The sequence below is a fragment of the Apteryx mantelli genome, chromosome Z, assembly GCF_036417845.1.
Source record: "Apteryx mantelli isolate bAptMan1 chromosome Z, bAptMan1.hap1, whole genome shotgun sequence".
NCBI lineage: Eukaryota > Metazoa > Chordata > Aves > Apterygiformes > Apterygidae > Apteryx > Apteryx mantelli.
This window is the reverse complement of record NC_090020.1, coordinates 61,564,807-61,579,645: the sequence shown is the minus strand read 5'-3', so window position 1 is coordinate 61,579,645 and position 14,839 is coordinate 61,564,807. Positions and strand designations below refer to the sequence as shown.

General features: G+C 37.7%; 1 protein-coding gene across 1 annotated transcript in view; it reads left to right on the top strand.

The window, feature by feature from the left end:
- The window catches only part of ARSB (arylsulfatase B), a 68,641-nt gene that overhangs the window by 21,890 nt on the left and 31,912 nt on the right, over window positions 1–14,839 (top strand). Inside the window, exon 5 of the mRNA XM_067315811.1 lies at window positions 13,107–13,350. Coding sequence (XP_067171912.1) covers window positions 13,107–13,350 — 244 coding nt within the window. The remainder of the gene's footprint in view (window positions 1–13,106; window positions 13,351–14,839) is intronic.

Below are 14,839 nucleotides of genomic sequence, written 5' to 3'. Positions count from 1 at the left end.
AACTGCATTTTTGTAGCTGGAGACAAATGTGCTCTCTGGCTCCAGCTGTGCCTGCTGAAGGGCTAGCTAGCGGTTTACATTCTTTTTCCACACAGGATGCCACCATTCTCTCTCCTGTTACCCTTGTTTAAGATAAGCCTGCTCATTTCACTGAAACAGTGGATCTTTGCTGATGCAGATTTGGACTGAGGCCAACTAATGAGTGATCATGTGAATAGGCTGGTCAATAAATATGAAAGAGAGAAATTCTGATGGGTGGTGGTATCGGGGATGCTGAGCAGCAGAGGGTAGGCTTGGAGTCCTTGCAAACTCCTTTTGCAAGCATGGCTTGAATCATAAAGTGGACGGGCTTTATGGCTCTAATATCACTACATTAGATAAGGAACTTCTGCACAGAAAAGAAGGCAAGAACTCTTCTGAAAATGAAAGGATTAGCTTATTTCTGAAGTACAGATGTACTGGGAAATACTTGGTCATCCAGGACTAAAGCTCTGTAAACAGTGAAATGCTATCTCTGGGCAGAGGATTCTATCAGTTCTATGTGGTTTCTTCTACTTCTCTCCCAGTATCAGAAATGTAATAGGAAGCAAGTTAACCTCTAAAGGATGGAAGTTCAAGACTAAATTTTCAAAGGAATGATCATTACTTACATTAGTTATAAAACCCTCAAAACTCCAAATGCTCACCAACAGCAAAATACACAATTTGACTGGTCCTTTGAAGTCTACAGTTGTTTCTGTTGTACATGCTCCCATGTACAGCTCCCTTTAGAAACTGGTGAGAGTTGTATGTGCATATTTGAGGAGTGAATGTGGTCTGTAATGCCAGATAGGTGCCAGAGGAGATATTTCACAACTTCAGGATTCAGGAAATGCGATCAAAAGTGGCAGAAGGTTCAAGGATGATGATGTTGGAGAAAGGTTGGATCTTGCCAAGAGGAAATTGCCAGTGACCTTACTGAACTACCATGGTGTCTTGCAGGCATATTGCAGAGAGTCAGACAAAGGGAGCAATTAGAAGATGGCAGATTTTAGCATCAACTACAAATTCAGCATAAAAGCATTTTTGTTCAATTAAAAATGTTGAGTTTAAGTGCTTCTTATCACTCACTTGAACGTAGCGCTGGTGCGACAAAGAAGGGGAGAAGAATGTTACACATTCTGTCAATTTTAGCCAACTTAACATCCTTTCCTGTTGTATTTGGCTGTATGTTATTCTAGCCATTATTACCTGTCATCCAGTAAAGACGTTAAAGAAATAAGTAAACAAATAGAAGATGACTCGGAAATATTCATTTGGCAAGTATATGCTCTGCCATTTCCTCATCTTAAAAACATAACCTATTGCTGACAAACTCAGATTTATGAAAACTGATGAAAAATGCTGCTTAGATCATTAAAGGGGAATAAAATTATTTGTATAAACTTCCATTTCTCTTAATTACCTGCGCTTCTGTGCCACCATGTTAGCTTATCAAGTATCTTCCCCTGGCTTGATTTTTCATATTGCCTTTAGCAAAAGCTGAGCTAGCTGTTTGGAGAGGCCTGGACATTGCTGAATATACCTATGCAAGATTAATGTCTTTTTCACCTAATTGATGACTACTGAACAAACTTACCTGTTTCCTTCAATGTTATCTCTAGGAGAATGAAATAGCCTGTAGGAGACAGAATTGTTGCAACAGATCACAAAATAATTAACCTCTTTTTTCCTGAAGTTTAAAACTAGTACTATAAATATTATTCTTTTCTTTATTCTTCTATTCTTGTCTTTGGTTTAGAGGATTGTCAGATAGAATTTCAATTGATTTTGTAGTTTGTGTTTGGCTTGAGAGTTACCTTAGGAAGAAATATACTTGTTAAGGTGATTGCTGCCCCTTTTTAAAATGTCCAGGGTGGTAAGTAATAACTAAAGAGTTTTGTTTCATTTTAACGCCTTTATGTCGACAGATGTGTGTTTCTTTCTGCTAGTGAATCAAGTCAAGATATTCTGGATATAGCTAAGGCCCCAAGTGATTAAAAACTCAAATCATTCCTCTCAAAGAAAAGTGATGTGAAAAACAGATGTAAATCTCACCAGTTGCCTGAATCAAGTTATAGTTTACACTGTGTAAAGCCAATGCATGTGCCTACACTTAATTTTAACAAGGAAAAAAAAAGACATCTGGCCCACAGTGGATGAAATATAAAAACTGTAGACATGCAGGAGAAGTTGCTCTATTGCTAGATGGGCAAAAAGCAGCTGAAATGTTCCTGACACTGAATTATGGCCATGACACTCCCGTCATTAGGTCTGAACTTCTTAATTCCCTATTTTTATTGTTGCTGTTCCTAGGCTGGTTGGAGAGTTTCGACGCTGGCCAGTTTTCTCTGGCTGCAGGGATTGTTATTGGGGTGGCTGACAGCTGTCTGCCAGGCTGTCTGCACAGCCTTCCTGTGCTCTCTGCTGCTTGGCTTCACAGTGCTATTGTTTGCATGGAGCTTTTTTTCTTAAAATCTTTCCCAGCTGTATCCTGATATGCTAAACCACTTAAATTAGCTCCAGATTGCTGTGTTTATTTTGTGTAAGATAAGTGACAAAATACAATACAATCATAGCTGTAAACCCCAAGAAAAGGGGGTACAAGATATTATGCTGGAAGATGCAGATTCTGGATGCAACCATGAGGCTTTAATGCATGTAGATTAGATCCCTTGTCTCTGCTGTTTGCATGTAATTCTAAGTTTTGGCAGCCTCATGTCCCTGGAAGTGATTTTTTTTTTCTTTAAGGAAAAAAAAAAGTGTTAGGTTGAAGTAATCTTTTCTCCCCCCCAAGAGGAAACTGGAGAGAAGTGAAACAATGATCCTCTAAGGTTGGCAGCCTTCCCTGCAGTCCATGCACATCTTGAAGCTTTTGCTGCATCTGAAGCCAGGGAATCTTTTGTTGTACGTAACTGTGATCAACCATAGATGTAAAACTAGTTTTAGGCTGGCTCCTGTCCTCACACGTGTTAGAATCTGATCCTCTTTTCCTACCTTACAGCTGCAACTTAAATTACAAAACCAGAAGGCTTGAGGTCAGATATTTTCCACACATCTGGAAGCATAGCCGTGTTGGTCTCTTGGCTGATTGATGCTTATACAGGGTATCTCTAAATACAGTAACAGTGGCCTCACTTCCTGCTTTTTTCCTCAAAAAGCTGCTATGAATATTAGGTCCATATTAGATCCTAATTAGATCCATAGTGTTTTTTGGATAGGCTTGTTCTAAAAGAGTCCCATTCTCTCCAGAAGCAGATGAAGAAACTCAAATACATTCAAAATAAACTTCCGAATGCTCTTACTGAATAAAAACACCTAGATGTTGCCAGCTATTAGACAGTTTCTGGCAGTTGCGAATTTTGATGCTTGAAATTCAGTGCTTCCTAGCATACTTGCAGTCATTTATCAATCCTATCTAGTCCTCCTTTTACCGAGTGTCTGTCTACCATATGAATGTGTATTTTCTCATCAGTAGAGAGCGAGGGGGATGCACTTGAAACCTAAATGTGAATTTAGACATTCTTCTAGGTTAAATTTACAACAGCTATTTACTTTAAATGTAAAGATGGAGAATTTGGGAGGGACTACATTGTTGTGTTTTAGCAAAGAGAAACAACCTTACTTTCACTCTCATTTTCACAAAGAAATTAATCTATTAATCAGGAGCAAGAAACTGGAGCAAGCACCATGAAGTATTATTACCATATTTCCCCTTCGAGCGTTTGTGCAAGTATTTCATGCAAGATTATATGCAGCCTATGTCAGCAGCCTTTAGTTTCAGGAGTAGCAGGAGCTTAGAAGATGCCCTTTTTTCTTTATTTCAAGGATGTTTTAATTCTATTGTACTGAAATCTCCAAATCTCCATTATAGAATAAAACAGAGTTGGGTTTTCCCTGGTTTGTACTCACTTTTAAAATACTACATGACTTTAGACAAACCTTTCAAACTGAGTTTGGCATGGTTAACATATCAGACAGATGTGTGCTAGATCAGCTTACTGCAGGGGCCCATGAGGAGAAGTTACAGGGTATCAGAGTTTTTTCTTGCAGCTTCAGAAAATTTCAACAATTTAAAAATGTATGAGCTTGTGCAGAGGTGAAAAACAGAAAAAAGCTGAGGCATGTGAATGCTGGATTTGAAAAGTACTGTAGGTACAGTAAGAAGACTGGCAAGTATTTTGTAATTGTTTTCAGGGGAAAAAAAGGAGATCCAGGTGTTTGTAGCTGAAAGGCTAGATTTGCTCTTTACAGACTATAATAGTTGATTAAAGTTATTAAGCACCAAAGCATAATACATAATAAATGATTAGTGAATTGTTTTTTACTATCTAATTGTGATAATATTATCCTAGATGCTTAAACCTTAATTTTATTCTTGCTTTGCCCTTGCAGATATATTATTTGAGTGCTATGGTCTGAATAGGATAAACAAGTGGTTCAACACTCAAAGACTTTCTTGGCATGCATCCCTCCCCCTTTTTTTTTTCTTCTGACTGATTCCAAATTAAATGCTTCCTTTTAATGTTGGTTGGTATTTCTTGCTCTGTGTATGTATGAATATGTATGCATGCAGATCTGTTAACAAACTTTTGGATGGCTTAGTTTTAAAAATGAACCTGGGGTATGCGCTTCAGTTAAGTATTTAAACTTTACCAATATTTATTAACCTTATTTTCGTAAAATATTTTGCCCATTGATTTTTTTTTGGTGATGTCAAGCAGTTTTGTTCTTTTATTACATTTTGCCAAAATTTATTTATGCAGAATTTGTTATTGTGCTGTGAAACCTACAATGCAAAACAGCTTGTTCTGGTGGACTGTTGCGCCAAAACCTTTTGTTGTTAAGACTTATTTTTCCTAAAGGAAATTATCAATTACATGCTCTACTTTCAGAATTCTAATTGCAAATATTTTCCTTATTCTTGGGTTCTCCTTGTTCTACAAATGCCAAAAACAGTTAATAGACTTATAGTAATAGTTAGGATTACTATAATACATCTTTAGGATTACAGTTCTGCCATTGTAACTGGGGTTATACAATCACAAATTAAACCATCTGGTTTTATCTTTTATGAAAGTGGAAGGCTTAGAACACATAGAAGTTTGTTAAGGAGAGTTTGTGTAAACCCTGCATATTTTTATGAGGTGTTCTCACTTTAACAATATACATACTAAATGTAGTCAGTAAGGGTGACTTTTTTTTTTCTTGTAAGGTGGCTTATTAGTGTCTCCTTATTTGCAATAAGAAAATACATAGACTGAAAAGAAATACTGGAGTTAAAATTGTTTAATAACAGCATCAAATACAACCCTGGAGAATTTTCAGGCACCCCTCTGCAAGGAGGTTGGCCAGGACGATTTGCCCGGCTTGTCAAAGGAGCCCCAGGGTGCAGCTCAGTCGTGGCCATGAGGAGAATGTGGCAACCTGAGCAGTCACAAGGGAGACAAAACAGGGTGCTGTTTAAAAAATGTTGCTTCACTATAGTTGAAACAAAATCTATTCTGCTGGAGGAGTAAAAGGTAGCCATATGACAAGGCATACTTTTGCTTTTGAATAATATAAAAGGCGAAATTATTTTCTGTATTATTTACAATTTTTAATTTATCTGCTTAAGTCCTACATCAGAATTGGAGAGAAATTAGGGAGGAAAATCTTTAAAATATAGATAAGTTTCCAGTCTCTTTGGAAAGAAAATAGTACCTCTGTTCTAGGGCATTCGTTTGAGGCAACACCATTAGTACAGCCACTAAGATACTGTGTATAGGTAGCAGAAGGCACAGAAAAGCCACTCTGGCCACTGCTTCACAGAGTGAAGGAAGTCAGTGTGTTGAAGTGTGTGCTGAAGTTGAACACCGTACTGAAGTGTTCTTTAGAAACTCTTCTTATGATGTTTTTCCCACCATCCATAGATTAAAACACAAAGGTATTTTTATAGCTACTTAAATAAGTGTTTCATTCCACTACATAGGCAATACTGATTTTTATGTTACGACTGGAGGAGGTTAAGCTTACTTTTTTAGAAGGCTGGCCTTATGCAGTATGCCAGGAGTGGTTTCTGTTTGGCTTGTTCTCACAGCAGGAGCTTTTGAAGCCATTGATCCATTTCAACTGAATTAGTCAGAAGAGTGTTGGCTCTGGTGTGCGAAGTTTGAACAAAACTCAGAAAATAAGTAGCCAAACAGAGGAAAGAGATGCTAGTAATATTACCAGTGAGTTCAATAACCACTGTGAACTCATCTTAGTAAGGAATGAACACAGGAGAGAAATACTTATGATCCCGGGAAGAGCATATGTCAGTGTTCATTCTCCAGTAAACTTTTTTTTTCCTAGTGCCTAATAAGGTATAAATCCCAGCTGAAGCTTTCCCCACAACTAGGGGTATCCATAGCCTATGTGGATTATCTTCATAGTATGAAATAGACTATTACTGTAGTTGCAGCGTAATTCAACAAAAAAAAGAGTCAGTCCCAGCACTCGAATCCATACATGCTTCATGAGTTATTGCTCACAGAATTGTTTTATTCCTGTTTTTTATTATCTCACTGTGTCTTCAAAGAGGTTATAGCCATTAAGCTGTTTACTAGTTGCATGTATCCCACATCACTACATATGTATACTGCACTAGTCAGAATATTTGGCAGCTGGCAACTCTTCAGAGAAGAGTTTGGGAGAAACAAAACTGCCTGTCTGCTTAGTTTTGTTTATTGAGTCTTTTAAGAACTCCTGCAAAACAACTTTGATGGCTTACAAATTACAGATTTAACAAATTAAATTCTTTCTCATGTATACGACAATGAATATTAATTATGAAAACAGATGTTTGGGAGAAGAAAACATTGGCCTTAATTTTTAAAGTTATATTCAAGATGCACAAGCTTTATTTTACTTCTGTTGTTATTTTTTAGAGGTTAAGACAAATGTATTTTCCTTACCTTGAAATTTTTTAAAAAATCCCCCAAATCCTTCTCTTTCATTACCTTTACCAAAAAATCCACAGTAGTTTGAAAGACAGTCACCCTCTGTTGTACATGGATTGTTGAACACAGATTATATTCTCTGGTTTTCTTTGTGGGAAATGTGTAGTGTTTGAATCCAAAATCTTTTGGGAGGAAGGTGCTATGGATTTTTGTTGTTACTCAACTCACTCCATGAAGATTTCGTAATGTGAACAGCACTGTACGTACTTTAAGAATAGGGGGAAAGTGGGTAGATGTAAATAGATATATGAGAGTGAAAGAAGGTGGAAATAGTACTATCTGAGAAGATATTTCCTTGAAGGAATATTTGGGTAGTTGTTAGTGTTAGAAGAAAAATACTTGTTTTTTGCAGACACTTTCCTCAAAATGGAAGGCAGAAGTTCTCAGTACAAAAAATGACTTTTGCTCTACTAATGTGTGATATATTTACTGAGGACCAAGCTTGCAAATACTTTAAAAAGTATTCAAGAGGTTAGGCTACTGTGTATGAATATTTCTGAGGCAAAAGTTATTTCATCTTGAGAGCTTTAGATCAGTCTATTTCATCGGGATGTGTATCCCACAGATACATTCCTATGGAGAAACTAACTTAAAATTCATTGTTGTTTTGGGTTTGAAGGCATTGTGTTTCATTTTGAGTTTTTTAGGCCTACTAATTTTGTTAGTATCAATTCAAATGAAATTATTCAGTATGACAGTTTTGTGTTTTTCAGTAATCTGTCTCTCAGATTCCTTGCCCTTGGCTACTGAAGGGTAACATAAATGAAAAGACGATAATGTTATTTGCAAGCGATGTTCAGATTGTCAGAGCATGACAATATTAAGGAGATAAGCCTGACTTTTGTATCTGTGGACTCTAACTTTCTAAAACCTAGGTCATCTTCCAACCCAATTCTTGACCTTCAGAAATAGTTACTATCCTTTAGAAACTATTCTGTTTGTGACTATATGGTTAGCCCAGATCTCCTGCAATGTTGTGAATGTTTTAGAGACGAGGATGAATGTGTACCTTTCTAACAGCCATTGCTTTCAAGCCTAAGAGAAAGAAATAATGATAGTTTTTGTCTGTTTGTTTTTAAACAGTTGCAGGTTCTCTCACATACTCAAATCTGGCAATGTGTTTCATTTGCTTTTCATGATTTTAGCTTTCTCTTACATAGCAGCAATCACATCTCTTCCCATATCAGTGCAGCATATCATTAGTGTTTATGATACAATTGCTACATTTTACAAATTTCTTCATAGTCAACAAGACTGATGTTAAGTCAAGGGTGGGTTGCTTTGATCAAAACTACCTTTTAAAGCAGCCAGGATGCATCTGCTTTTCAATATTTTTGTCCTTGTTTTGGCTAAGTCTTTTATGTTTTTGAGGGGGTTTGTTGGTGCTGGTTGTGGTAATATCTGATACAAACTCTGTTACCTCCCAGTCCTACTATCCCTGGATCAGCAAAGATGTCTCTCCCCAGTATTCTCTTTCATTTTGACAAATTTCAGCTTGTAGAAGAAAATCCCATCAGAATGAAAAAGAACATCTTGGGTATCCCCTCCTTAAAATAACGCAGAGTGATGGTAGTGATAAAAATAACAAGAGGAGAAAAAAGCTAGCTAAACATCTACTAAAGCAAGTTGAAGCAAGCCAGCAGCAAAGCTCTTTAGAAATATATCATACTTCCACTTAAGAAAATAAACAAAACTAAATAAATTAGTCAAATAATGCTTATACCAGCTAACATCACTTCTAATTATAGCCTAATTCTCTCCCCTTTCATCCTTTCTTTAGGGACAAGAGCTGGTTTGTTTTACATTTTTTGTAATACACATAATACATTGTGGGTACTACTGAAGTCTAAATTATATAGATGTAATTACAAAAATGATTCTTCCAGATAGGAAAAAATATGCTCACTACATTTTCCAGACTATTTCACTGTTATTTTTAATGAAAACCATATCTGATGTTTGTCTCCAGGAAAGAACAAATTGTCATATCATGCTTGGGGGAGTCTTGTGTTTTCAGTTAAAGTAGCAAGACTCAAGCTTTAAGAAGAAGAAATATTATAAATCGGGGCCACTTGTTGTTGGTACCTTTATTCCAGAAGCTTTAGAGACTGTCTGCTGAGATTATGTATTAGCATGAGTGGTGGACAGAAACAGTTGCAAAAATGGATGAGAAATCATTGAGGAAAAGTTGTTTTGAAGTGGATTTAGACTTGGATGAGGAGCCGGTGTAGAACATGAAGCAGCAACGATCCTATTTGTCTTTTACCTAAGTAGATGTTAGGTGTGTGTTTTAAATGACTGGGATTTTCCATATGGTCTTTGGAGTTTGTTCTGGGCTGAAGATATGAGGAATTAGTAAGGAATAGCTTATTTGGGAGAACATAAGAATGTCTTTACTGCCACAGACCAAAAATCCATCTAGCCAACCATCCCCTCCCTATGGCAAGACCTGGTAGCAGATGCCTAGGAGAGAGTCTTAGAACTCCTGATTGGTGTCTTTCACCAGAGCATTTTGTAGCCTCCAGCAGTTTGTGGTTAAAGAAATTCCTGAGGCAAAGGTGATATCTTTTCATTTAAGAACTGTCAATGATTTTTATCTTGCTTCCCCCCCCCCTTTCTTTCTGAACCCATGCAAACTTTTAGCATCCATAGTATGCTTTCTCTGCTGTATTTTGGGTTGAAGGTATCTGTGCATGCATGCGTGAGCGCCCCCCCACACACACACACCACCAGCACATCCTAGTAGGTTAGATACAGTAGAACTTCAGTTCTGTATATCTCTGTGGACAGAAGTCTTTAATAAAGCCAGTTTGTGGAGCTCTTCTGTCAGCATTTGTTGTGTTTTATCATGAGACAACTTATTTTATCAGTTCTTATTCCTCGTATGCACTGTGATAGTAGACCACGTAGAGATTTTTAAAAGGGATTGTTTTGTCTGTTATTATCACTGAAGGCCCCCCCACCCCCGGGCCCTTAACACCTTATACGGAAGTAAAAAGTGCACTGAGTAGAAGGAAGGATAAAGTACAGACCCAGAGACCCCCACATGAAAGCATTCTCAGGGAGAAAAACAACTTGAATGTATCTTTGGCTTAGGGAAGACTGTGTTCGGAATTATCAGCACTAAAGTAAACTAAATTACCCCTGGCAAGATGGCAAAATGAGTCATCTGCCCACTGTGATCAACTCAAACTGCTGAAGTATTTGGCACACCTGGTGTAGTTTCCTGTCTCTAGCAATGTACACATCTGTCGGGGTGTCCAAGGTGTCTGTATGGGGTAAGAGGCACAGAGTTTTTGTGGGAAAGGTGGTCAGGGGTCAGTAAGCTCCAGGGAGTGGAGCTCGGAGGCAGAACAATAGCGAATGCATTGGGAAGTGCTCCTGTTGGATGTGCATAGCTGATGAGACCTTTGATCAGGCCTTTGACCCATTTTTATCTTGCTAGACCTTACAGCTTAGTATTTTTCATGCCTCTCCCGAATCTATTTCTCATGCAAAGGCTGTTTCCTTGTTTATTCTCCTTCCCCTCCCTTTTTTATTATTTACTAGCTAGCTTGATATTTCATCGATATAGACTCCATTACGGTCTTTCAATATTGTGTAACTTGCTCCTCTTTAACATATTATTTGAAGTTCTAGATAATATTTAAGACTATACAAAAGTAGTTTAGATTTAGCTTTGAAAAAATGGTATCACTTCTATATAAACTGCTATCAAAGTTTTTAGATTATTTGAATGATAAAATCTATTAGAAGAACAGTGACACACCAGCTCTGCTGTGATTACCTGGAAAGGAAACAAACCTTAGGAATCAAAACAGAAATAATCTTTTACCCTCCTTCAAAACTTTTCTGATAATTTAGTCAGGAAATTAAGCAAAAAGGATCACTTGAATGTGAACTCCATAGGGAGAAGGAAATTGCAAGTTCTAGCAATGTGAAAATGAGAAATAAAAATGAGTGGGTTGAAGCTTGTTTCATATGCTGGTGTTCTTTCACTTACATGTCAGATAAAAATTATCAAAACAAGAACATTTTTTCATTTCCTCTTTTTTTTTTTTTTTTAACTTGGATGTACGTTGTCTGAATGCTGATATTGCACACAGTTCTTTACAGGATATATGTTAGATGGAATGCTTGTCCCAGGAAGTTCATTGCATAATGAAAGTGGCAGAGTGTGAATGTCTTCAACTAAACTAAAAATAGTAAAGTCTCAGGAAAAAAAAATTAAAGTATAATAACATTTGACTGTAATCCAGGAAATGCACATTCTTCTCTTTCTACGCTTCAATAAGACACTCAATTACTATAATTTCCTTGGTACTTCATTGCTGATAGTCTCATTCAGGGCTAAACAAACTCTCATGCTAGTATTGAGCTGATACAGAAAGTCAGTAGCTTGTGGCAGGAGGAAGATGTTTTAAATATTTAGAATTTGATTACACAGTATATCCAAACTTTGCTCCAATATAGTGGAGATAAGACACCATTTATTGTAATGCCGCTAAAGGTTAAAATCTACTGAAGGCTCTTGCCCCTGAGTATTCCTGACACACACTATGTTTATACTAAGAGTGGAGGGAGTTGTCAAAACTGGTATCTTTTCTGTCACTGGCAACTATTGTTTGAATTCTGAGATCTCAGTGCTCATCATCTTCTTTGCATGAGAAATATTGGTGGCCTGTATTTGGTTGCCTATATTTCATACTGACAACTCTGAATCTCTTGATTTCTCCCCTCTCTTCCCCCTCCCCCCCTCCCCCGAGTGCTGGATGCCAAACTGCCCTCCTGGAAGCTATCTGGGCCGCAAACACTTTGCACTTTTCAAGTAACACAATTTTTTCTAGTGCCTCATTTAGCTTAGGCTTTCACCTTTGAAAATCTTGGCAGAGACATGCACTAGTTTATTCTTTAGCAGAATAAAGGGAGTCTTTTGTGCACAGTAGACAGATGTTCACAGTAGCGGTTCACATTGATCCCTAATTAATGAAACACAAGTGGGATCATTTTGTTGTATGGCAACTATAGTAAAGTTCTTCTGTAACATATTGGACATGTATTTCCTGTTTCTTCCCTCAAATTCCTAGTTTTTAATCAAAAAATACTCAAAATATAAACAAGATGAAGTAATACTGAATGTTAGTTCAATATCTACTATTGGAAATAATATTAAACTCTTTAAAGAATTTTTTTGCTTGAAGTTAGAAGAATTGTTATCAATAACTCTTCTGAGATCATTAGAATAGGCATGGACAAGCACAACTATACAGTAGTAGCAAAAGTAACTTCAAATAATCAAACCATGTTTCTCATTGATTTTGCCAGTTTCAGGAATCTAGAATTTCTTCTAAATGTGGAAGAACAGGCAGAAAAAGAGTTGAAAAGAATTACATGAGCTATCTCTAATTCATGTGGATATTTTTGAGTTACTGTCATAACAGTTTGTCTTTTTCTGTAACAATCTCATTTGGTGTTCTCACCAAACATAATGGATTCAGTATTTTTGCGGATTGTTTTTACTATAACTCATTTCATTCCGACTTTCTCCTTTTGCTTGAGAAACTGTCAGTTGCGTGTGGCATCACAAGTCACTCGCTGCCTAAAAATTATTCCAAACTGTGAGCGCGTGTGTTGTCTGGACACTCAAATAACGGCTTTGCATTCTAAGTATAACTTAGGGCTTTTGAAAATAGAATGATAGTGTGATTTAAGTACTAATGATGACATTGACAGCAACTCTTTATGTGGGCCCGGGGAAGTAGTTGGAACTAAATTTTTAAGGTCTTTGATTCTGAAAGCTTTAGATGTCTAATTATGTTTAGAACCATAGGGGCTGCTCTTAACAATATCATTCTAAATCATCAGCTTGTGGTAATGCTGGGCATCATTACTTTTCATTATAAGAATTTGGAAGACGCTTGTAAGAATTAACTTATGTTTGTAGTGTGCTCTGAATATGCAACATGTACGAACACCTAATAGTATGCAAGTACTTGCATGTCACTCCTATATTGTGAGAACATTTTTAAAATGGATGAGTGAATGTTGGCGATAGGCTTGTTTTGTTTCTTTCTAACAAATAATTTCTTTTAACTGCTTGTCTTTCAGATAATGGAGGACAGACTTTGTCAGGTGGAAATAACTGGCCACTGAGAGGAAGAAAGTGGACCCTTTGGGAAGGAGGAGTGAGGGGAGTAGGCTTTGTTGCAAGTCCTTTACTGAAAAAAAAAGGTGTAGAAAGTCATGAACTTATCCATATCTCTGACTGGCTGCCAACACTGGTGCACCTTGCTGGAGGACATACCAATGGCACTAAGCCTCTGGATGGCTTTGATATTTGGAAAACTATCAGGTAACTTGCATGCCAAATGACTGAGTCAGAATTCTAGTATGAAAAGAATTTAATGAGCCTAGAGAACAGAGCTGGAATAGGGGGGAAAGTGTAAATGTTCTTTTCCCTAAATAAAGGGAAGGTATGAGCGCAGTTAACTTTGTTACCCATAAGAGAATTATCCAGGTTATAGATTAGTCCTGGTCACAGATGCTAAATCTCCCTACAAGGTTAGCTTGAGTTTGAGGTTTATCAACACAAGACACAACATTGCTCAGACATGGTGTGCTGCTTCAAGAGTCCTCCATGATCCAGAAGTACGTTAGCCGATTTTGCACACCATGGAGTACAATCTAGTAGATTTTATGGACCCAGCCCTGCTTTCTACAGAGCCAAATTGGTATCTCTGCAGTATGCTTCTGGAATTGGACACGTGGGAAATCTGTGCAGATGTTAAACTAGCTGAGTGTGGATTCAGCTTTGGTTCAGCAGGGTTTGTTTAACTCAGTACAGGTCCTGTCACTGGCTCAAAGTATAACCATTTGGGTAGGTTTGTAACATAATGTCCAGCGTATCCATGTTCTCAGAAAGCCTGTGAGGTTGGAGGCAGTACTAGACCTGACTTGGGTCCTGACAGTTTGTGATGTTGTGCTTGATTTAAGCAAGCTGAAGCACTCAGGAGTGCAGTGTGGAAATGCCTAGATGGCTGTGCAGGAGATAGCTCAGCTCCAGTGGAGTTGGCACTGAGACCAAGCTAATGAATCTTCCTGGGCTCTCCCTGACTCTGTGCACTTCTTATACTGTCTGTATTAACTGGGATATTCAAACCCTATGAGCTCAGATAATGTTTAGATACTGCCTAGCTTGTTTTCTTGGTGCTGTCTGTTTCTGAGAAGCTGTGCTGTAATGTTCTGTACTAGTTGGAGTGTCAGAGAGCTCGTAACCTTGTGCCCAGGTGTACTGTATGGCTCTGTTCCAAATGGAACAAGATATGGATGTATATAATTGAACCGAAGATCATTAACTGACAGAAAGGAATGGAGTCCCCTGTCCAGAGAGAGACAGTAAAATGTTCTACATGTTGATGTTGTTGTGGGAGAGCTTAGCATCCACAAGATCCCAGCATACCCCTAAACCGTAGACTAACTTTTCTTCCAGCAGAATGCCTGTCTGCTTCAGATTCAGTTTCAACCAGGTATTCTTTGTCATGAACTGATCTTCTCAGATCAGGTCACTTTAGTGGCAAAACTATATGTAGGGAAAGATAGGTACAGCTGTGCATCCCCTGCATGCTCCTGGCACCTGAATCTTACCAGTTCACGTAAGGAGTGAATGTAATGTTTACTAGTACAGCTAGACAATTGGTGAGCTCAGATTTTTTTTATTGTGCCAGACTGGAAGGTCTGTGTCCGGTGTGACTTTCTCAGAGGTGAAAAAAAAGTCAGTTTTTGTGAATTGTTAGATTGCTGTTTGGCTGACCTACACCAGAAATGTTGAATTTCACATAGTT